This window comes from Mustela erminea, chromosome 5 (assembly GCF_009829155.1).
Source record: "Mustela erminea isolate mMusErm1 chromosome 5, mMusErm1.Pri, whole genome shotgun sequence".
NCBI classification, from domain to species: Eukaryota; Metazoa; Chordata; class Mammalia; order Carnivora; family Mustelidae; genus Mustela; species Mustela erminea.
Window position 1 is genome coordinate 30,400,738 of NC_045618.1, and position 15,532 is coordinate 30,416,269.

Below are 15,532 nucleotides of genomic sequence, written 5' to 3' on the forward strand. Positions count from 1 at the left end.
CAGGGTATGGGCTGCCCTGGAACCGCAGGCAGGTGGTGCTGTGTGGCCTCTTGGCCACCAGGTGACGCTGTCCACCATGTTTGTGTCAGGAGCCGGGAGCTAAAGACCCACCTCCATACTTTGGTCCCCCCAACTCCAGAGCTCATCTAGGGTTAACCTGGGGCTCGGAGAAGGTGCCCTGCAATCCCAGAGGGCTCGTTTTCCAGGTATGAGAGCCCTCCCCGAGGCTGCCCAAGTTGCTTACCCAGCTGGGGTCACGTAACAGGATCCCAGAAATGGATCTGCCAGGCAGGAGGCTGAGGGAGGCTCCTCTTCGCTCTGAGCATGGGGAGTGGCTGCCGCCATCTGGTGGGGCCTCATAACTGCCCTGAAAATACCTGAGCCCTCATTGCAGTGCCGCTTCTGAGCCCCGAGCCACAGGACAGAAGCCAACCCTCAGCCTCTCTGGCCTCTGTGCCTCCCATGCCCTCCCTTCACCTGGAAGGGGAGCCCATTTATAAACCTCCTGGGGAAGTAAAATCACCATTCCCATAGTGTGTACAGCGCATGCCCAGACTCACTATGGAGGGTCTAAAGGGAGGCCCCGGCCCTGCCAGTGAGACAGGACCAGGGAAAGACAGTGGCTCCGTCAGTCAGGGCTGGGGGGCTCTGAAGGGAGAGAACTTGATGAGAGGAAGAACTGGGGGCTTCCTGAGGTCAGGGACAGGAGCTGGCCTTGAAGGACAAGCAGGATCAGGGCAGAGAGAAGAGACTCTGGGCCCTGGGGTGATGCGGAACAGCCAAGTAGAATTCCTACTTGGCAGAATGGGGTGGAGGGCCCTTTGTCAGGCAGAGCCCAGCATCGCCGGGGGCTGAGCTGCAGCCTGAGGATGATGGCCTCAGGGCCAGGGAGGAGTCTAGCGGGAGAGCATGGAGGGGACAGAAACTTCACAGGCTTGTATCCCTAGATGTGGGAGGGGGCCACGGTGCCCTTCCCTCCGGAGGCTCTTAGGGGCACAGACAGCGACTCAGGACCGGAAGAGCTGGTCTACACCATTGAGCAGCCCAGCAACGGGCGGGTGGTGCTGCGGGCCGCGCCAGGCACCGAGGTCCACAGCTTCACCCAGGCCCAGCTGGATGGCGGGCTCGTGCTGTTCTCGCACAGAGGTGGGTACTCGGGGAGGCTGGGGGGTGGTGCCCTGAGGATGGGGAGCCACTATGGGCCAGCGAGACCCAACTCCACCCCCACCCGCAGGAGCCCTGGATGGCGGCTTCCGCTTCAGCCTCTCCGACGGGGAGCACACCTCCTCTGGACACTTCTTCCAAGTGATGGCCCAGAAGCAGCTGCTCCTCTCCCTGGAGGGCAGCCGAACGCTGACCGTGTGCCCAGGTGGGTCTGCCACACATGGCATGCCTTGTAGGCCAGGTGACACGCCAGGGTCTCTGCCTCGCCAGCCGTCGCAGACCTCGCCCTGGCTCTGGTCCACAGCCAACAGGCCCCTTGTGCCTCTCGCAGGGTCGGTCCAGCCGCTCAGCAGCCAGAGCCTGAGAGCCAGCTCCAGTGCGGGCACTGACCCCCAGCACCTGCTCTACCGGGTGGTGCAGGGGCCCCGACTGGGCAGGCTGTTCCATGCCCAGCACGGCAGCACCAGGGAGACCCTGGCGAACTTTACCCAAACCGAGGTAAGAGCCCAGTTCTCTACAGCCACCACGCAGACTCAGTTCAGCCCCAGGGGACCCAATCTGCCTGTGCACCTGGGCACCACTCCCACATCATGGACAGCAGGCACTCTCTGGCCCCACCATGCCCCAGGCTGAGCCTGCCTTGCCCTCCAGGAGCCACCAGTCCAGTACACAGAAGATGGGAAAGATCTCAGCCCAGAGCAAGCCTAGGGTCCTGGGGCATGGCTTCCAGAAGGAAGCTGCAGTTGGACCTCAGGAGCTGAAGAGGGTGCTCTGAGTCAGGGACGTGAGCATATCCCCTGTGGCTAGTGAGGGGCCATGCTTGGTTTAGGCGTGGAGTTTGAGATGAAGGCAGCTGCTGGGCTCCTGAGAGGTGGGAGCCTGAGGCTGAGGTCTGGCGCCAGCAAGAAGCAGAGTGGGTCCCAGGGGCGTGAGTGGACAGAAGGCAGCCAAGGAGGGTGAAGTGGGAGTGAAGCTGCCATCTCTCTTCAGGGCCTAGTTGTTCCAGAGCACGCCAGAGGCCACCAGTTAAACACTAGAACTGATAGCCATGGGAAGAGGTCTACTGCTAGGTTGCTGGGAGTGCACAGCTCTGTGCTAACTGGGGGGGTGGGGGAGGTTGCGTTGGCAGGGATGGGGGACAGCAGCCATCACTTAAATTAACACCCCTTCCAAGTGCAGGGGGTACTTCCTGTGAGTGCTGGCAGCCTTGGCTCTCTCCAAAGGCGGAGCAGGTGGGGAACTTTCAGGCATGGGGGGAAAGAGGCAGTTCTCACAAGGGATACACGGCAAAAGGTCTCTCCTGTCAGCGTCCCCCTGGGCCCAGGTTTTCTGTTCTCATCAAGTCCTGGCTTCTGCCCAGGTCTCCTTCCCACCATAAGATATTCAGCAGGCTGGCGGCTGCAGCCGCTGAGCACCCTGGTTCCCAGGGAGCCGCTGTCATTGGATGCCCAGGAAATAGGAGGGAAGAGGACCAGGCTTCAGGGTCCCACCCCCACCCACCGCGCTTTCCCCACCCGCTGGCAGTACATGCAATGACCGTGAATGGCCGCCAGGGGGCCAGGCTGGCAGTGCCACCCAGGGAAGCCGGGGAAGAGGCTTCGTGGCGGAGACTTTGTCCTGGCTTTGGGGCAGGGGCAGGGCAGGACTGCGTCTTGTCTTGACAGCACCACTGTCCTGCAATATTGAGTCGGGTGGGGCAAGGATTAGGTGTTCCGTTCTGCAGATAAGGAAACTGAGGCTTACAGAGATCATGTGACTATTCAGAGCGCGCGTCTAGTGAGAGGGAAAACGAGGAATATGACTTCTGACTGTCAATGCAAGATTTCTCTCACCAGAGGATACCACTTGCTCGCAGAGCTGAGAGGCCCCTCCCCATCTTGCCTGTGATTTGCCACCCCCAATGGCACACCTCCCATCCACAGAAACTCCTGCAGGCTTCCATTCTCCCAGGCCACTCCTGGGGGTCTCTGCTTCCTGCCACCTTCAGCCTGGGCCAGAGGTCACAGCTGACAGTCCTTGAGGGCCACATTTAGACCACAGATGTGTTTTATTTGGCATGGACAAGGCATTTAATATTTTAAAATTAATGGTCAACATACAACTTTTGAGGGATTTTAAACAAACACACACACACTCAAAAGCCTGATTTCCAGTTTTGGGTTTTTTTTTTTTTTAAAGGTTTTATTGATTCATTTAAGAGAGAGTACGTGTGTTCAAGTAGAGGGGAGGGGCAGAGGGAGAAGCAGACTCCCCATTGAGCAGGGAACCTAACCTGGAGATCATGACCTGAGCTAAAGACAGATGCTTAACCGCCTGAGCCACCCAGGTGTCCCTGATTTCCAGTTTCGTTTCTTTTCTTTTCTTTTTTTTGTTTTAAGATTTTGTTTATTTGACAAAGAGAGAGAGAGAGATCACAAGTAGGCAGAGAGACAGGCAGAGACAGAGGGGGAAGCAGGCTCCCTCCTGAGCAGAGAGGCCAATGCGGGGCTTGATCCTAGGACCCCAAGGTCATGACCTGAGCTGAGCCGAAGGCAGATGCTCAACTGACTGAGCCACCCAGGTGCCCTGATTTCCAGTTTCTTAAAAGGCTCTGTTCCCTCCTATAGCAATCAGCTGAGGAGCAACCACCCGTTTCACTGGGGCTCCACTCCCCCTTTAGAACTGAGGTGACACCCCCTTAGCGTGTGGCTGCCTCCCCTATTAGATGGGCACTGCTCTCCAGTTCATCACTACCCTGTCCCGAGAGTCTCCCACACGCTGGGACATCAGTTTCCATCTCATTATTGCACAAGCCCTGTTTTTCTAAGGAGGAAATAGATCTCCCTCAGGAAATAGATCTCCCTCCCCTAAAAGGGGAAAACAAGAGATAAGACCAGAGAACACATTTGGATTAGCAGGCAGAAGAAAGGAGCAAAATTCTTCATGGAAGTGAGGACTATCCCTGGGTGTTTACCAGGCAGACGGGCCTGGAGAACAGCAGGTGTGGTGGGAATGGGGTCAGAGTGGGGGCTTTGTGGTCGGAGGAGAAGCCGCTGTACTATCTGAACAAGAAGGACAGTAACCCTACATAGGAAAAGTCTCGCTCTGGCTTCGGTGTTCAGAACAGTTGTAGAGCAGGGATCAACGGACAAAACTGGGACACGGGAAGCTATAGCGATGATCCAGGCCAGAAGTGATGGCGTGCGAGAGAGGGAGGAGTCAGGGACGCCTCCACGGCAAGAACAGAGCTGCCATCGTAAGAAGCAGGAGGACTAGGAGAGGCGCGCAGGTCAGAAGGCTGTCTGGTCCAGGCCAGCTCTGAGCTGGTCCTTAGACATCCTCAGGGAGCTGTCCAGAAGCAAGTGGATATGTGAGTCTGGAGTTCGGGAGAGAGCAGTCCAGGCTGGAGACAGAAGTAAGGGGGTCACCTGCAGAGCTGACCTGGGACGACACGTGGGATGTGCCTGTAGATAGAGGAGACTCTGGAGGCCATGCTATAGGCATCGGGGAGAAGAGGGGGACCATGGAGTCTGTGAAGGAGCAGCTAACGAGACAGGAGGAAAACATGAAAGGGGGCCATGCTGGAAGCCAACGGATGTTAGAGGAAGGAATGCACGATGATGTCTAGTGCCGCGTGCCAAGCAGGTAAGCAACATGAGGCCCGTGAACCGCCGTCGGGTCTCACAACGCAGACATTGTGGGTACCCTCGGTGAGGACGGGAGCAAAGGCCTGTGTAGCCTGCACTCAGGACAGCATAGAGCAGGTTCTAGACTATTCTTTTTGGAGTTTTGCTGTAAAGGAAAGCCAGATGTGGAGAGGGGTGACACATGTTGGTGGAAAAAGTGAAGTCATGGGTCTTTTCTTTAAGAGGGAAGAGAGGAGGTGGCTGGGGGGCTGGGTGCAGTCAGTTAAGCACCCAAGTAGATTTCAGCTCCAGTAGTGATCCTCAGGGTCATGAGATTGAGCCCTGCACTGGGCTCTGTGCATAGCGCAGGGCTTGCTGGAGTTTCTCCCTCTAGCCCCTCTCCCCCACGCACGCACGTGCTCTTGCTCTCTCTCAAAAATAAATAAATAAATAAATAAATAAATAAATAAATCTTTAAAAGAAAAAAAGACAGAAGAGAGAATAACGTGGTTGAGTAATGATGGGAATGTTCTCTTTTGGGGGGGAAATTTTTGCCATAGGAGAAAGGAGGGAGCTGGTGAAACTGGTGTCCTCAGTGGGGAAGAGGGGCAGGGACCCAGGGCAGAAGAGGAAGGACCAGCTGCCGAGAGAGAAGCGTTCGAATACTGCTTTTCTTGCGGGCTCGGAGAGGGGAGGTGATTGACCTGAGGAAGCAGAGCCCAGATTTCACAAGGCATCACGCTCTAGATCCAGTGTCCTCACTGCCGCATCACTACCGATGGTGATCCACTGAGCTAGTGAGGGAGAACACAGGTCCCTGACATGGGGCCAGGGAGAGCCAGGAGAGTCGACAGTGAGGCTGGGCACCAGGGGCTCGTCAAGGAGACTACAAGGGGCTCCCAGGCTCCATAGGCTCAACCTGCCTCTCTTCTCCCAAAATGGGGTCCCTCCCCAGGTGTATGCTGGGAATGTTCTGTACGAACACGAGATGCCTCCTGAGCCCTTCTGGGAGGTCCACGACACCCTGGAGCTCCAGCTGTCATCACCCCCTGCCCTGGATGTGGCTGCCACCCTTGTTGTGTCTGTGTCCTTCGAGGCTGCCTGCCCCCAGCGCCCCAGCCGCCTCTGGAGGAACAAAGGTGAACTGTATGATGGGGAAGACGCTGGGCAAGTCCAGAAAGAAGGGGACACAAGGCCAGGGTCAGCAGCTCCCTCGTCAGTTCCCAGGATCTGGGAAGTTAAGGGAGGGTGAGCAGGTGGGGACATTTTGAGGTCAGAGAGGAGACATGATCCTTATCCTCCAGGGGTCCCTGAGCCCCACCCTGGGGTACCTGGTCTGAGGGAAAAGGCACAACCTTGCCGTGGGGGTCCTGGTCTGAGGCTCTGAGGTCTTTCTTCAGTGGACAGGACCTTCATAGCCTACATCCCACCCCTAGGTCTCTGGGTCCCCGAAGGCCAGCGGGCCGAGATCACCACGGCCACCCTTGATGCCTCCAACCTCCTGGCCAGCATCCCGTCACCCCAGCGCCCAGAGCATGACGTGCTCTTCCAGATCACACAGTTCCCCACCCGGGGCCAGCTGCTGGTGGCCGAGGAGCCCCTCCACGCCGGCCGGCCCCACTTCCTGCAGTCCGAGCTGGCCACAGGGCAGCTGGCCTATGCCCACGGCGGCGGGGGCACCCAGCAGGATGGCTTCCGCTTCCGCGCCCACCTCCAGGGGCCAGCGGGGGCCTCCGTGTCAGGACCCCAGACCTCAGAGGCCTTTACCATCACAGTGCGGGATGTGAACGAGCGGCCACCGCGGCCCCAGGCATCCGTGCCGCTCCGGCTCACCCGGGGCTCCCGCGTGCCTGTCTCCCGGGCCCAGCTCAGTGTGGTGGACCCGGACTCGGCGCCTGGGGAGATTGAGTATGAGGTGCAGCGGGCTCCCCTCAATGGCTTCCTGAGTCTGGTGGGGGCCGGCCCAGGGCCGGTGACCCGCTTCACGCAGGCTGACGTGGACGCTGGGCGCCTGGCCTTCGTGGCCAATGGGAGCAGCGTGGCTGGCATTCTGCAGCTGAGCGCATCTGACGGGGCCAGCCCTCCCGTGCCCATGTCCCTGGCCGTGGACGTCCTGCCATCGGCCATTGAGGTGCAGCTGCGGGCGCCCCTGGAGGTGCCGCAGGCTGTGGGGCGCTCCTCCCTGAGCCGGCAGCAGCTGCGGGTGGTGTCAGACCGGGACGAGCCAGACGCCGCCTACCGCCTCACCCGGCGGCCTCGTTTCGGGCAGCTCCTGGTGGCTGGGCAGCCCGCTGCCTCCTTCAGCCAGCTCCAGGTAGACCAGGGGGAGGTGGTCTTCGCCTTCACCAACTTCTCCTCCTCTCGAGACCACTTCGGCATCCTGGCGCTGGCCCGAGGGGCCAATGCGTCCGCCACGGTGAACATCACTGTCAGGGCTCTGCTGCGTGTGGGGGATGGTGGGCCATGGCCCCAGGGGGCTACCCTGCGCTTGGACTCCACCGTCCTTGATGCTGGAGAGCTGGCCAACCGCACAGGCAGTGTGCCCCGTTTCCGACTCCTGGCGGGACCCCGGCATGGCCGTGTGATACGTGTGCCCCGGGCCAGGACAGAGCCCAGCGATAGCCAGCTTGTGGAGCAATTCACCCAGCAGGACCTTGAGGATGGAAGGCTGGGGCTGGAAGTGGGCAAGCCAGAGGGCCAGTCCCCTGGCCCCGTGGGCGACAGTCTCATTCTGGAGCTGTGGGCACGGGGTGTCCCCCCCGCTGTGGCCACACTGGACTTTGACACTGAACCTTACGATGCGGCCCGACCCTACAGCGTGGCCCTGCTCAGTCTCCCCGAGCCTGCTCAGACCGAAGCAAGGAAACCAGAGAGCAGCACCCCCACGGGGGAGCCAGGCCCGTTCGCCTCCAGCCCCGTGCCCACTGTGGCCAGCGGGGGCTTGCTGGGCTTCCTGGAGGCCAACATGTTCAGCGTCATCATCCCTGTGTGTCTGGTCCTCCTGCTCCTGGCACTCATCCTTCCTCTGCTCTTCTACCTCCGCAAACGCAACAAGACGGGCAAGCACGACGTCCAAATCCTGACTGCCAAGCCCCGCAATGGCCTAGCGGGCGACAACGAGACCTTCCGCAAGGTAGAGCCGGGCCAAGCCATCCCGCTCACAGCGGTGCCCAGCCAGGGGCCTCCACCGGGGGGCCAGCCTGACCCAGAGCTGCTGCAGTTCTGCCGGACACCCAACCCTGCTCTCAAGAACGGCCAGTACTGGGTGTGAGCCCGGGCCTGGGCCCAGATGCTGATCAGGCCAGGGACAGGTTTGCTCAGGCCCTGGCCCCATTGCTCCCATGCCCTGGTGCTGTCTGAGTATCCCCAGAGCTAGAGACACCTGGGGACATCTGGTGTGGAGGGTGCTGGGAGGAGGTCCCAGGGGTCTGGGACCAAGCGGAGTCAAGAGCTGGAATCCCCCCAGCTTTCTCCATGCCTGGAGAACTGCAAGGGGTGGGCTAAGGTCAGAGGCAGGCTTGGAGTCAGTCCCCCTGCCCTGGAGCTAGTTTGGGCTGTCAAAACCAGAGTGACCTCCTAGATATGTCAGGACTCTGGATCCTGGGTCTGTGATCTTGGGTAAGTCACAGCTGGCCCAGACTGCTGAGAGGGCAAGGAGAGGAGAGGGCTGGGGTGACAGATGGGGATTCCTGGCTTTTCCACTCCAAGCCAGGCCTCCCTTTGTCTCTGCCCCAGAGCTGATGGGAAAACTTTTTCCCCTGGTTTTTTAGGGAGATGGTATTCCCTGGAGCAGAGGGCAGGAGGAGGGAGCCCCTCCACTCTCTAGGAGACATAAGCCAGTAGAATAATACATTCAGGGAACAAGATGGGGTGGGTTGCTCTGGGGATGGGTTTATTTAAGGGGGATTGCAAGGAAGCTATTTAATACAGTGTCGAGCTCGCCCAGACTGAGGGAGCTCCTGAGAGTGTGGGAGGGAGGAAGGTCTGAGGCCAGCTCATACCCGGAGCCCAACCTTGACAGGCTGAGGGCGAGGTAGGCAGTGTGTGTCTGTGGCCCCGGACCTGGCTGGGCTGGGGACTATGCGGGCCTCAGGCCAGAGGCCACTACAATGCCTGTGCTCCCCCAAGGACTGGGGGTGAGCAGTTGAGGACACTCAACTCCATGGGGCCTGGATAAACGGTGTTGTGGAGGTTCTGGACAGATGCGTGTTGTTTGTCTGACCATGCACTGGGCCCTTGTCCAAACCGGCCTGCACTCCTCTGGGGCAGGCCGTCCCACCAGGCCTCAGCCAGCAGGCTGGACAGGGCCATGTGAGCCCTCAATGTCCACCTCCAGGGACCATTCAGATCTCCTCTGCCCCCACCTGTGTAGGCAGGTGGGCCAGTCTTTGTGGAATGGGACCAAAGCCCTTTGGTTTAGTAGAGATAGGCTAGGCCACCTCCGAGGAGCTCAAAGAAACAATGAAATCAGGAGATGTATTAAACGTCCCAGCCACAGATGTCTTAGCCTGAGTTTTGGCCTCCACAACCTTGTCCTTCTCCACCTACCTCTCAAGTGGCTGGAGCAGCAAAGGTCAGGAGACTGAGGGGGTTACATAGGGATCCCAAGGCTGGGACCTGGTGCTGCGGGGGAGACGAGGGGACCGCCACTGGTGTCTTCCCTTGGCTCCCTGGAGATTTTCCCAAGGAACATTTCAGTTGGTCTCCGCCCCCCAACAAGAAGACCGAGGGTGCCCCTTCTCGAAGGCAGGGTAAGCAGCAAGGATTCTGAAAAGCGAGCTGCCCCAAGAGGCCATCCTCTGGTTAGAGACCCTCTATGAGCTGCTCGGGAGTCACGACCCCTGCCCCTCTCCCTTTTGAGAGTTACCGACAATGAGGACAGATTCTGGATCCCAGGTGATGCTGCCTGGCAGTAAGCAGACGTCCTCCAAAGAAACACAGTGCGGGAGGTGCAGGATCTGGGACATTGGAGCCCAGTGCCTCAGCACAGTCAGACGGGGTGGAGAGCCCCAGCCAGCCTTTGACAGCTGACCAGTGTCTGGGGACCAAAAGCACCCCTTCCTTGTGTCTCCATATCGGGAACATCTGAATCAGAAACTAGGGCAAGAAAGGAAACTCCCTCCTCCCCACTGTGCTGTCCCCAGAGCGCCCAGCCAAGACGCCTCTTATCATCCCCTTCCCATCCCAGCATTTCCCAGATCCTCCTCCACTCTCAAGATGTGGGCAGGTCACCTGGAATCCTGGACTATCAGTGCTGAAAGGGCACCCAGGGGACCAAGGGCAGGCTGAGAATCAGGGCTATCCAATCACACACAGCCAGGCAGCACTAGAGTGGACCAGAGCCCAAGGCCCAGCCAACTCTTCTTGCCAGACTGAAGAGCCTGTCCGAGGCCGTAGAGGGGACCCCCACAGAGACCCCTCTCCAGCAGGAGTTCCAAATCCCAACCTGGCTTCCTTCTACAGCCTAGTCTCTCTGGCACCCCTCAGGCCAACCTCATACAAGGGGCCCTGCCAAGGGAGTCTCCATGCCACACCCCAGGCACTATGCCCTGCCTCTTCCTAGAGCTTGGGGCCAGATCCTCAGGGCCCTCATATCTGACGCCAGACTCCACCCAGGGCGACCAGTTTCCCTGGGAGTGTAACCGGAGACAAGAGTGACAGACCCGCCAGGCAGGATCTGGCCTCATCTCCTATTTCCCGCCCCTCCCAGGACTGACGACATGCTCTCTGTTCGCTCAGCCCAGCCTGTCCTGCCCCCCCAGCGAGCTGGCACAGGCTGACACTGCTCCAGCTCCTTTAAGCCTCTGCTGACCAGGGAGCCAGCACCCAGGGCATTGTGCACAGGGCTCCATGAGGACCTGGGAGAAGGTCTTTCACTGGAAGACCAAATCTGGAACCCACTTTAAATGTGGGGCCTCCATTTAAGTAAATCCCTTGCAGATTTCAGACAGGCCCCCAAGGCTTAAAGGGATTGTTATCCACTTTGCAAAATAACTCACTATCCCCTTACTTTAAGAAGGCAGCTCCTCCCAGGCACTGAGATAGACGCCAACCGGGGCACAAGTGTTTAGGAATGTGTGGGAGCACTCTGACCCTCTTCTTTACCCCCCACCCCACACACACACACAGTGCACTTATGCACATGGCTGTGTAACTTTAGACCTTCAGACGCACCCTGTTCTAACATAAATACCTGCCCACGTAATACGTATGCCCGCATGTCCATACAGGTGCACACACAGACTTGGGAGAGAAGTACTCTGCACTTGTGGGCCCTCCTACAGGCCTCAGAGCTGCCCATAGGGAACCAAGGGCTGGGGCTACCTGACGATCCAGAGGCCCAGACTGACATCAGCAGTGCCAGGAAGCGGAACCACAGCAGGAGAGGGTATGGGGAACAGGGTAGGGATGGCCAGAGGGCCCAGTTTTTGGGGTCCCCAGCTTGGAAGTCCTGCCCACCACCTTAAATGTTTTAGCCGCTTAGATGCTAAAGAAGGGGCTCCCTCTGAGCCCCTCTCCTAGTGCTAGGAGCTGGCCCTTTAAGTGGAGCTGCTCAGGCTTGAACCATCATTCCTCAGTAGGAAGCAGAGACATGGACCTCCTTGCCCTGCCCCCACTCCACATTGTCTCCCGACTGGGATAGGAATGGCCAGGTGCTGGCATCTTTCTCTAGGCCCCGAAGATTCAGGATTTTTGTTTTAAAGATTTTATTTATTTATTTGACAGAGAGAGATCACAAGTAGGCAGAGAGGCAGGCAGAGAGAGAGAGGAGGAAGCAGGCTCCCTGCCAAGCAGAGAGCCCGAGGCGGGGCTGGATCCCAGGACTCTGGGATCATGACCTGAGCCGAAGGCAGAGGCTTTAACCCACTGAGCCACCCAGGCGCCCCTAGATTCATGACCTTAAAGAAATGGAGGTACCTGGGCAGCCCCCGGAGTGCTCTGGTTGGGTTTCCGTTCCTTGTCACACCACATGAGGAGGCCCTGGCAAATGGCGGGAGCCAGGATGGGAACCAGCTCTGCTGGAACCCTCTCTCCACAGCCCGTCTCCTACCCGAGGTCGGCTCCGAGTTCACATCGTCCCTGTCTGGTCTCCACTGGGATTAGTAGGCAAGGGCATTTGGGGCCAAAAATGTTGTGGGAGACCCCCTGAAGACAAAAGTAACCCTTGGTTAGATCAACCAGTGGCCAAGAAGGGACTTTTCAAGGAGCTCCCAGGCCCCTCAACCTGGGCACTGCCAGCTCTGTTAGCGTAAAGGCACAAGCTAATGACAGGGCTTCCTCTGGATGCCTTGTAAGCTCACAGAGGGCTCAGGCAACACCACCTCTGGGTCCTGGAGGCCCAAGCTGGATGGGCTGCCTAAGTCTTTGTCGCTCAAAGTGCGGTCCATGGACCTGGAGGACCAGAAACATTCGGGAGCTTATTAGAAATAAGAACTCTGGGGCGCCTGGGTGGCTCAGTGGGTTAAGCCGCTGCCTTCGGCTCAGGTCATGATCTCAGGGTCCTGGGATCGAGTCCCGCATCGGGTTCTCTGCTCCGCGGGGAGCCTGCTTCCTCCTCTCTCTCTCTCTGCCTGCCTCTCTGCCTACTTGTGATCTCTCTGTGTCAAATGAATAGATAGAATCTTAAAAAAAAAAAAAAAAGAAAGAAAGAAGAACTCTGGGGACACCTAGACTGCTCAGACAGGAGACAGTGAGACTCTCTTGGTCTCAGGGTTGGCAGTTTGAGCCCCACGTTAAGTGGAGAGATTACTTAAAGATAAAATCTTCAAAAAAGAAAAAGAAAAAATGAGGGCTCTCAGGCCTCACCCCAGATCAGCTGAAACAGACTCTGTGTTTAACAAATAGTAAAGACACATTGACTTAGGTCCTACCCCTCCACCTCCAAATGGAGAAACAGCTCAGAGAGGCAGGGACAAGGTCAAGACCATGGTAAGTCAATGGCAGAGTTAGAAAGAGGTCAGACCCCATGATCCAGTTCCAGAATTTTGTCTTTCAACTCAAGTCCCTATATCCTCTGCAGATTTGGAGGGACAGGGTTCTGTTGTGGGGGTTCCTGCTCAGGAGCCTCCACTGAGGACAAGAGGGGAGCAGAGGAGGATGAGGCCAGTAGCCAGGTCTGATCAGTGGGGAGGGTCTGCAGAAGAAGCCCACTTCCACCCTTACCTCCCAAGACAGGCTCCTGGAATATACAGCAACCCCCTGCCACCCCACCTTCTACAATCCAGCTAGTCCTTCCCTCCCCACCCATCTGGGTTCCACCTGTAGAGGGAAGGAAAAAAGGAGGGGCCCCGCCAAAGCCCCCAGTCAGGGCATTGGGTCTCCTGCACAGTAGAGCCGCAGCAGCCAGCAGAGGAAGGGGAAAGAAGCTGGCCGTCAGGCCACAAGACAGGCCTGGTCAAGAAGGAGGGCATGGGCCTCCCACAGCACTCTGTCCTGTCCTGCAGGGGTGGGAAGCGAGGGAGGCTGGACTACTCACTGTCCCTTCTGGCCCCAGAATAAATGCTGTGGCCCCCAGCCTATGTGCTGTCCTGGTGCTGTGCATGACTTTGAGAGCCCCAGCTCCCTTTCCCTGCCAGGTTGCTGACCCAGCCCTCTGTTCCTTGCAGTAAACATAGTTCAAGGCTGTGTGCCCTCTGGGGGCAATGGCCAGCCGGGTCCAGGACTAGGTTCATAGCAGATGTTCAGTAAACATTTCTTGACAGAATAGAGCCCCTCCCTTCCCGCAATCCAAAAGGTCTCTAACCCCCAATCCCACTCTGACCCTGTATCCTGACTTCCCATCTGGTTCCCCTGGCTTCCGTCACCCCTAGGAGTGCTAGTGGGGCTCCCAACCACAGTTCTAGCCCCCAGATCCCTTCCAGGGCCCAGGCAGACCTGGCCCCACGTCCTAAGTTTCTAAGGAGCAGGTTTAAACTGTCCCTGCCCGACTCTTCAGCACCCACTTCTCTCTTCCTCCATACTTACCCGTGGCTCCCTCCTACCAAATGCCTGGGGTCTAGCTCTCAGAAGCACACGGGCAGAACACTTCAACCCAATCATGTGTGGGAGCATACCACTGATGCAGTCAAACTGATTAACTGGGACAGGAGGAGGAGACAACCCAGGACTCCCTGACACTCGCCTTCCCTTGCCCTACAGCTTCTCCTCAGATCGTCCTGGAGCCACTGGCCACCGTGCCAGCTGTTCTAACCCCGGTAGGGCCTACCCGATCCCCACCTTCAGAGGCAAGCAGTGGAGATGAGCCAAGGGCTTCCCCAACTTTACCTGGCCCAGAGGACCCTGCATTCAGTTGGAGGTCTCAAGAGTCCCAGCCTACCTCCTGGAGGCTTGAAACCCTTCCAGATGCCAAAGATGCACCTTCCAGCAGAGGAACTCCTGGCATCTAGAGAGGCATCAGGATAAGTGTGAGCCAGTGATGCCAGACACGCAGGCCAGGGCAGAGACCTCCAAGAGCCAGAGAGCAGCAGGGAGAACCCTGTTGGGTCTTGTTGGGGAAGGTGGAGCCTTTTCTACAGAGCTATTGGTTGAGCAAGCAGGCAGGTGGGTGAGGCTGGAGGAGGCCGAGAGCTCCTGGAAGTCTGTGAGTCAGGGCAGAAGGGCTCCTCCTGAGTCAGCCCTGCTAACAGGTTGCCCTGTGAGGCAACTAGGACAGGACCCATGGATCCGAGAAGGTTCCAGGCCCTGAGACTTCAGCCCCTCTGCCCCATGAGCTGCCCTGCCTAAGAAGCTCAATCTGGGGATAGACGCAATAAACTAGAGGAGGGAGGGCAGCGACGGTGATTGTGTCTGCCCAATGAACTTGTACAAGTCCACGTACCTGTGAATGGGATGTTCGACCCTAGCAAGTACAGAGCTAGGCCTGGGAGCTACCTGCTTCTGCCTACAGCCCCGCCTCCTGTCTTCATTTCTGCCCATTTCCCAGTTCCTACAGCCATGAATGGTACATGATTGGCCTGGGGTCCCATCCCCTTGCCTGCATTAGAACCTCTCAACCAAGGCTGCTTTTCAAAGTGTTGTGGCAAAGCCCTTAGAACAGCACCAGGCACATAGTAAATGCTCAGTAAATGCTGACTATTATAATCAGTGCCGTTATAATGGTGGTTATTATTGGATCGGCTAGCATATGGGTCTGACATATTGTAGAAGCTTAAGAAATATTCAGATTGACATTATTGTTATTACTATGATTTACGACAGCCATCTCGGTGCCTGGCACAGATTACATGCTAAAAAATGCTCAGTCCTGGAGCATCTAGAAATTGCCCATTTGGAAAAGAGGGACATTCAGGTGCTCTCCTTTGCTGGACTTTGGCAGGAAGAGTGAGGTGTGCAGACAGGTTCAAGTTCTGGCTAGAAGCTGGCAGCCACACTGACCTGCATTCCTTCCCCCCACCCTACTGATCCAGAAGAGCTCAGAGGAAGCTTGACCCCAGGGACCCAAGAGGGAGGAGTGGCACTTGAACCTGCCTGGCTGGTGGAGGAAGGCAGGGTGGAAGGCAGGGTGGAAGGCAGGGTGGGGGGGAGGGTGGGCCCAGGGAAGGCCAAAACACAGGGGATTCCAAGAGAGGGGAGCCTGGACTATCCCTGAAAGACAGGGAGTACGAGGGCAGGGGCCAGATGACGTGGAGCCAGAGGGACCAGAAGACTGGCCCTAGAGCCAACAGGGGCTCTGGGGATCAGGCTGAGAGAAGCTCCCGTGGAATTCCCAGTCTGATAGGGAGTAGCTGCCCGCCCGGAGTCAAGCTGTGATGGGCTGGAAGCTT

The 15,532-nt window shown here is 57.9% G+C and overlaps 1 protein-coding gene across 1 annotated transcript in view; it reads left to right on the forward strand.

Moving 5' to 3' along the window:
- The window catches only part of CSPG4 (chondroitin sulfate proteoglycan 4), a 35,338-nt gene extending 26,070 nt beyond the window's left edge, over window positions 1-9,268 (forward strand). The window contains exons 6-10 of the mRNA XM_032342374.1: window positions 948-1,146; window positions 1,235-1,369; window positions 1,496-1,662; window positions 5,725-5,908; window positions 6,206-9,268. Of these exons, the coding sequence (XP_032198265.1) occupies window positions 948-1,146; window positions 1,235-1,369; window positions 1,496-1,662; window positions 5,725-5,908; window positions 6,206-8,040 (2,520 nt within the window). The 3' untranslated portion in view covers window positions 8,041-9,268. The remainder of the gene's footprint in view (window positions 1-947; window positions 1,147-1,234; window positions 1,370-1,495; window positions 1,663-5,724; window positions 5,909-6,205) is intronic.
- Window positions 9,269-15,532: the final 6,264 nt, after the last annotated feature.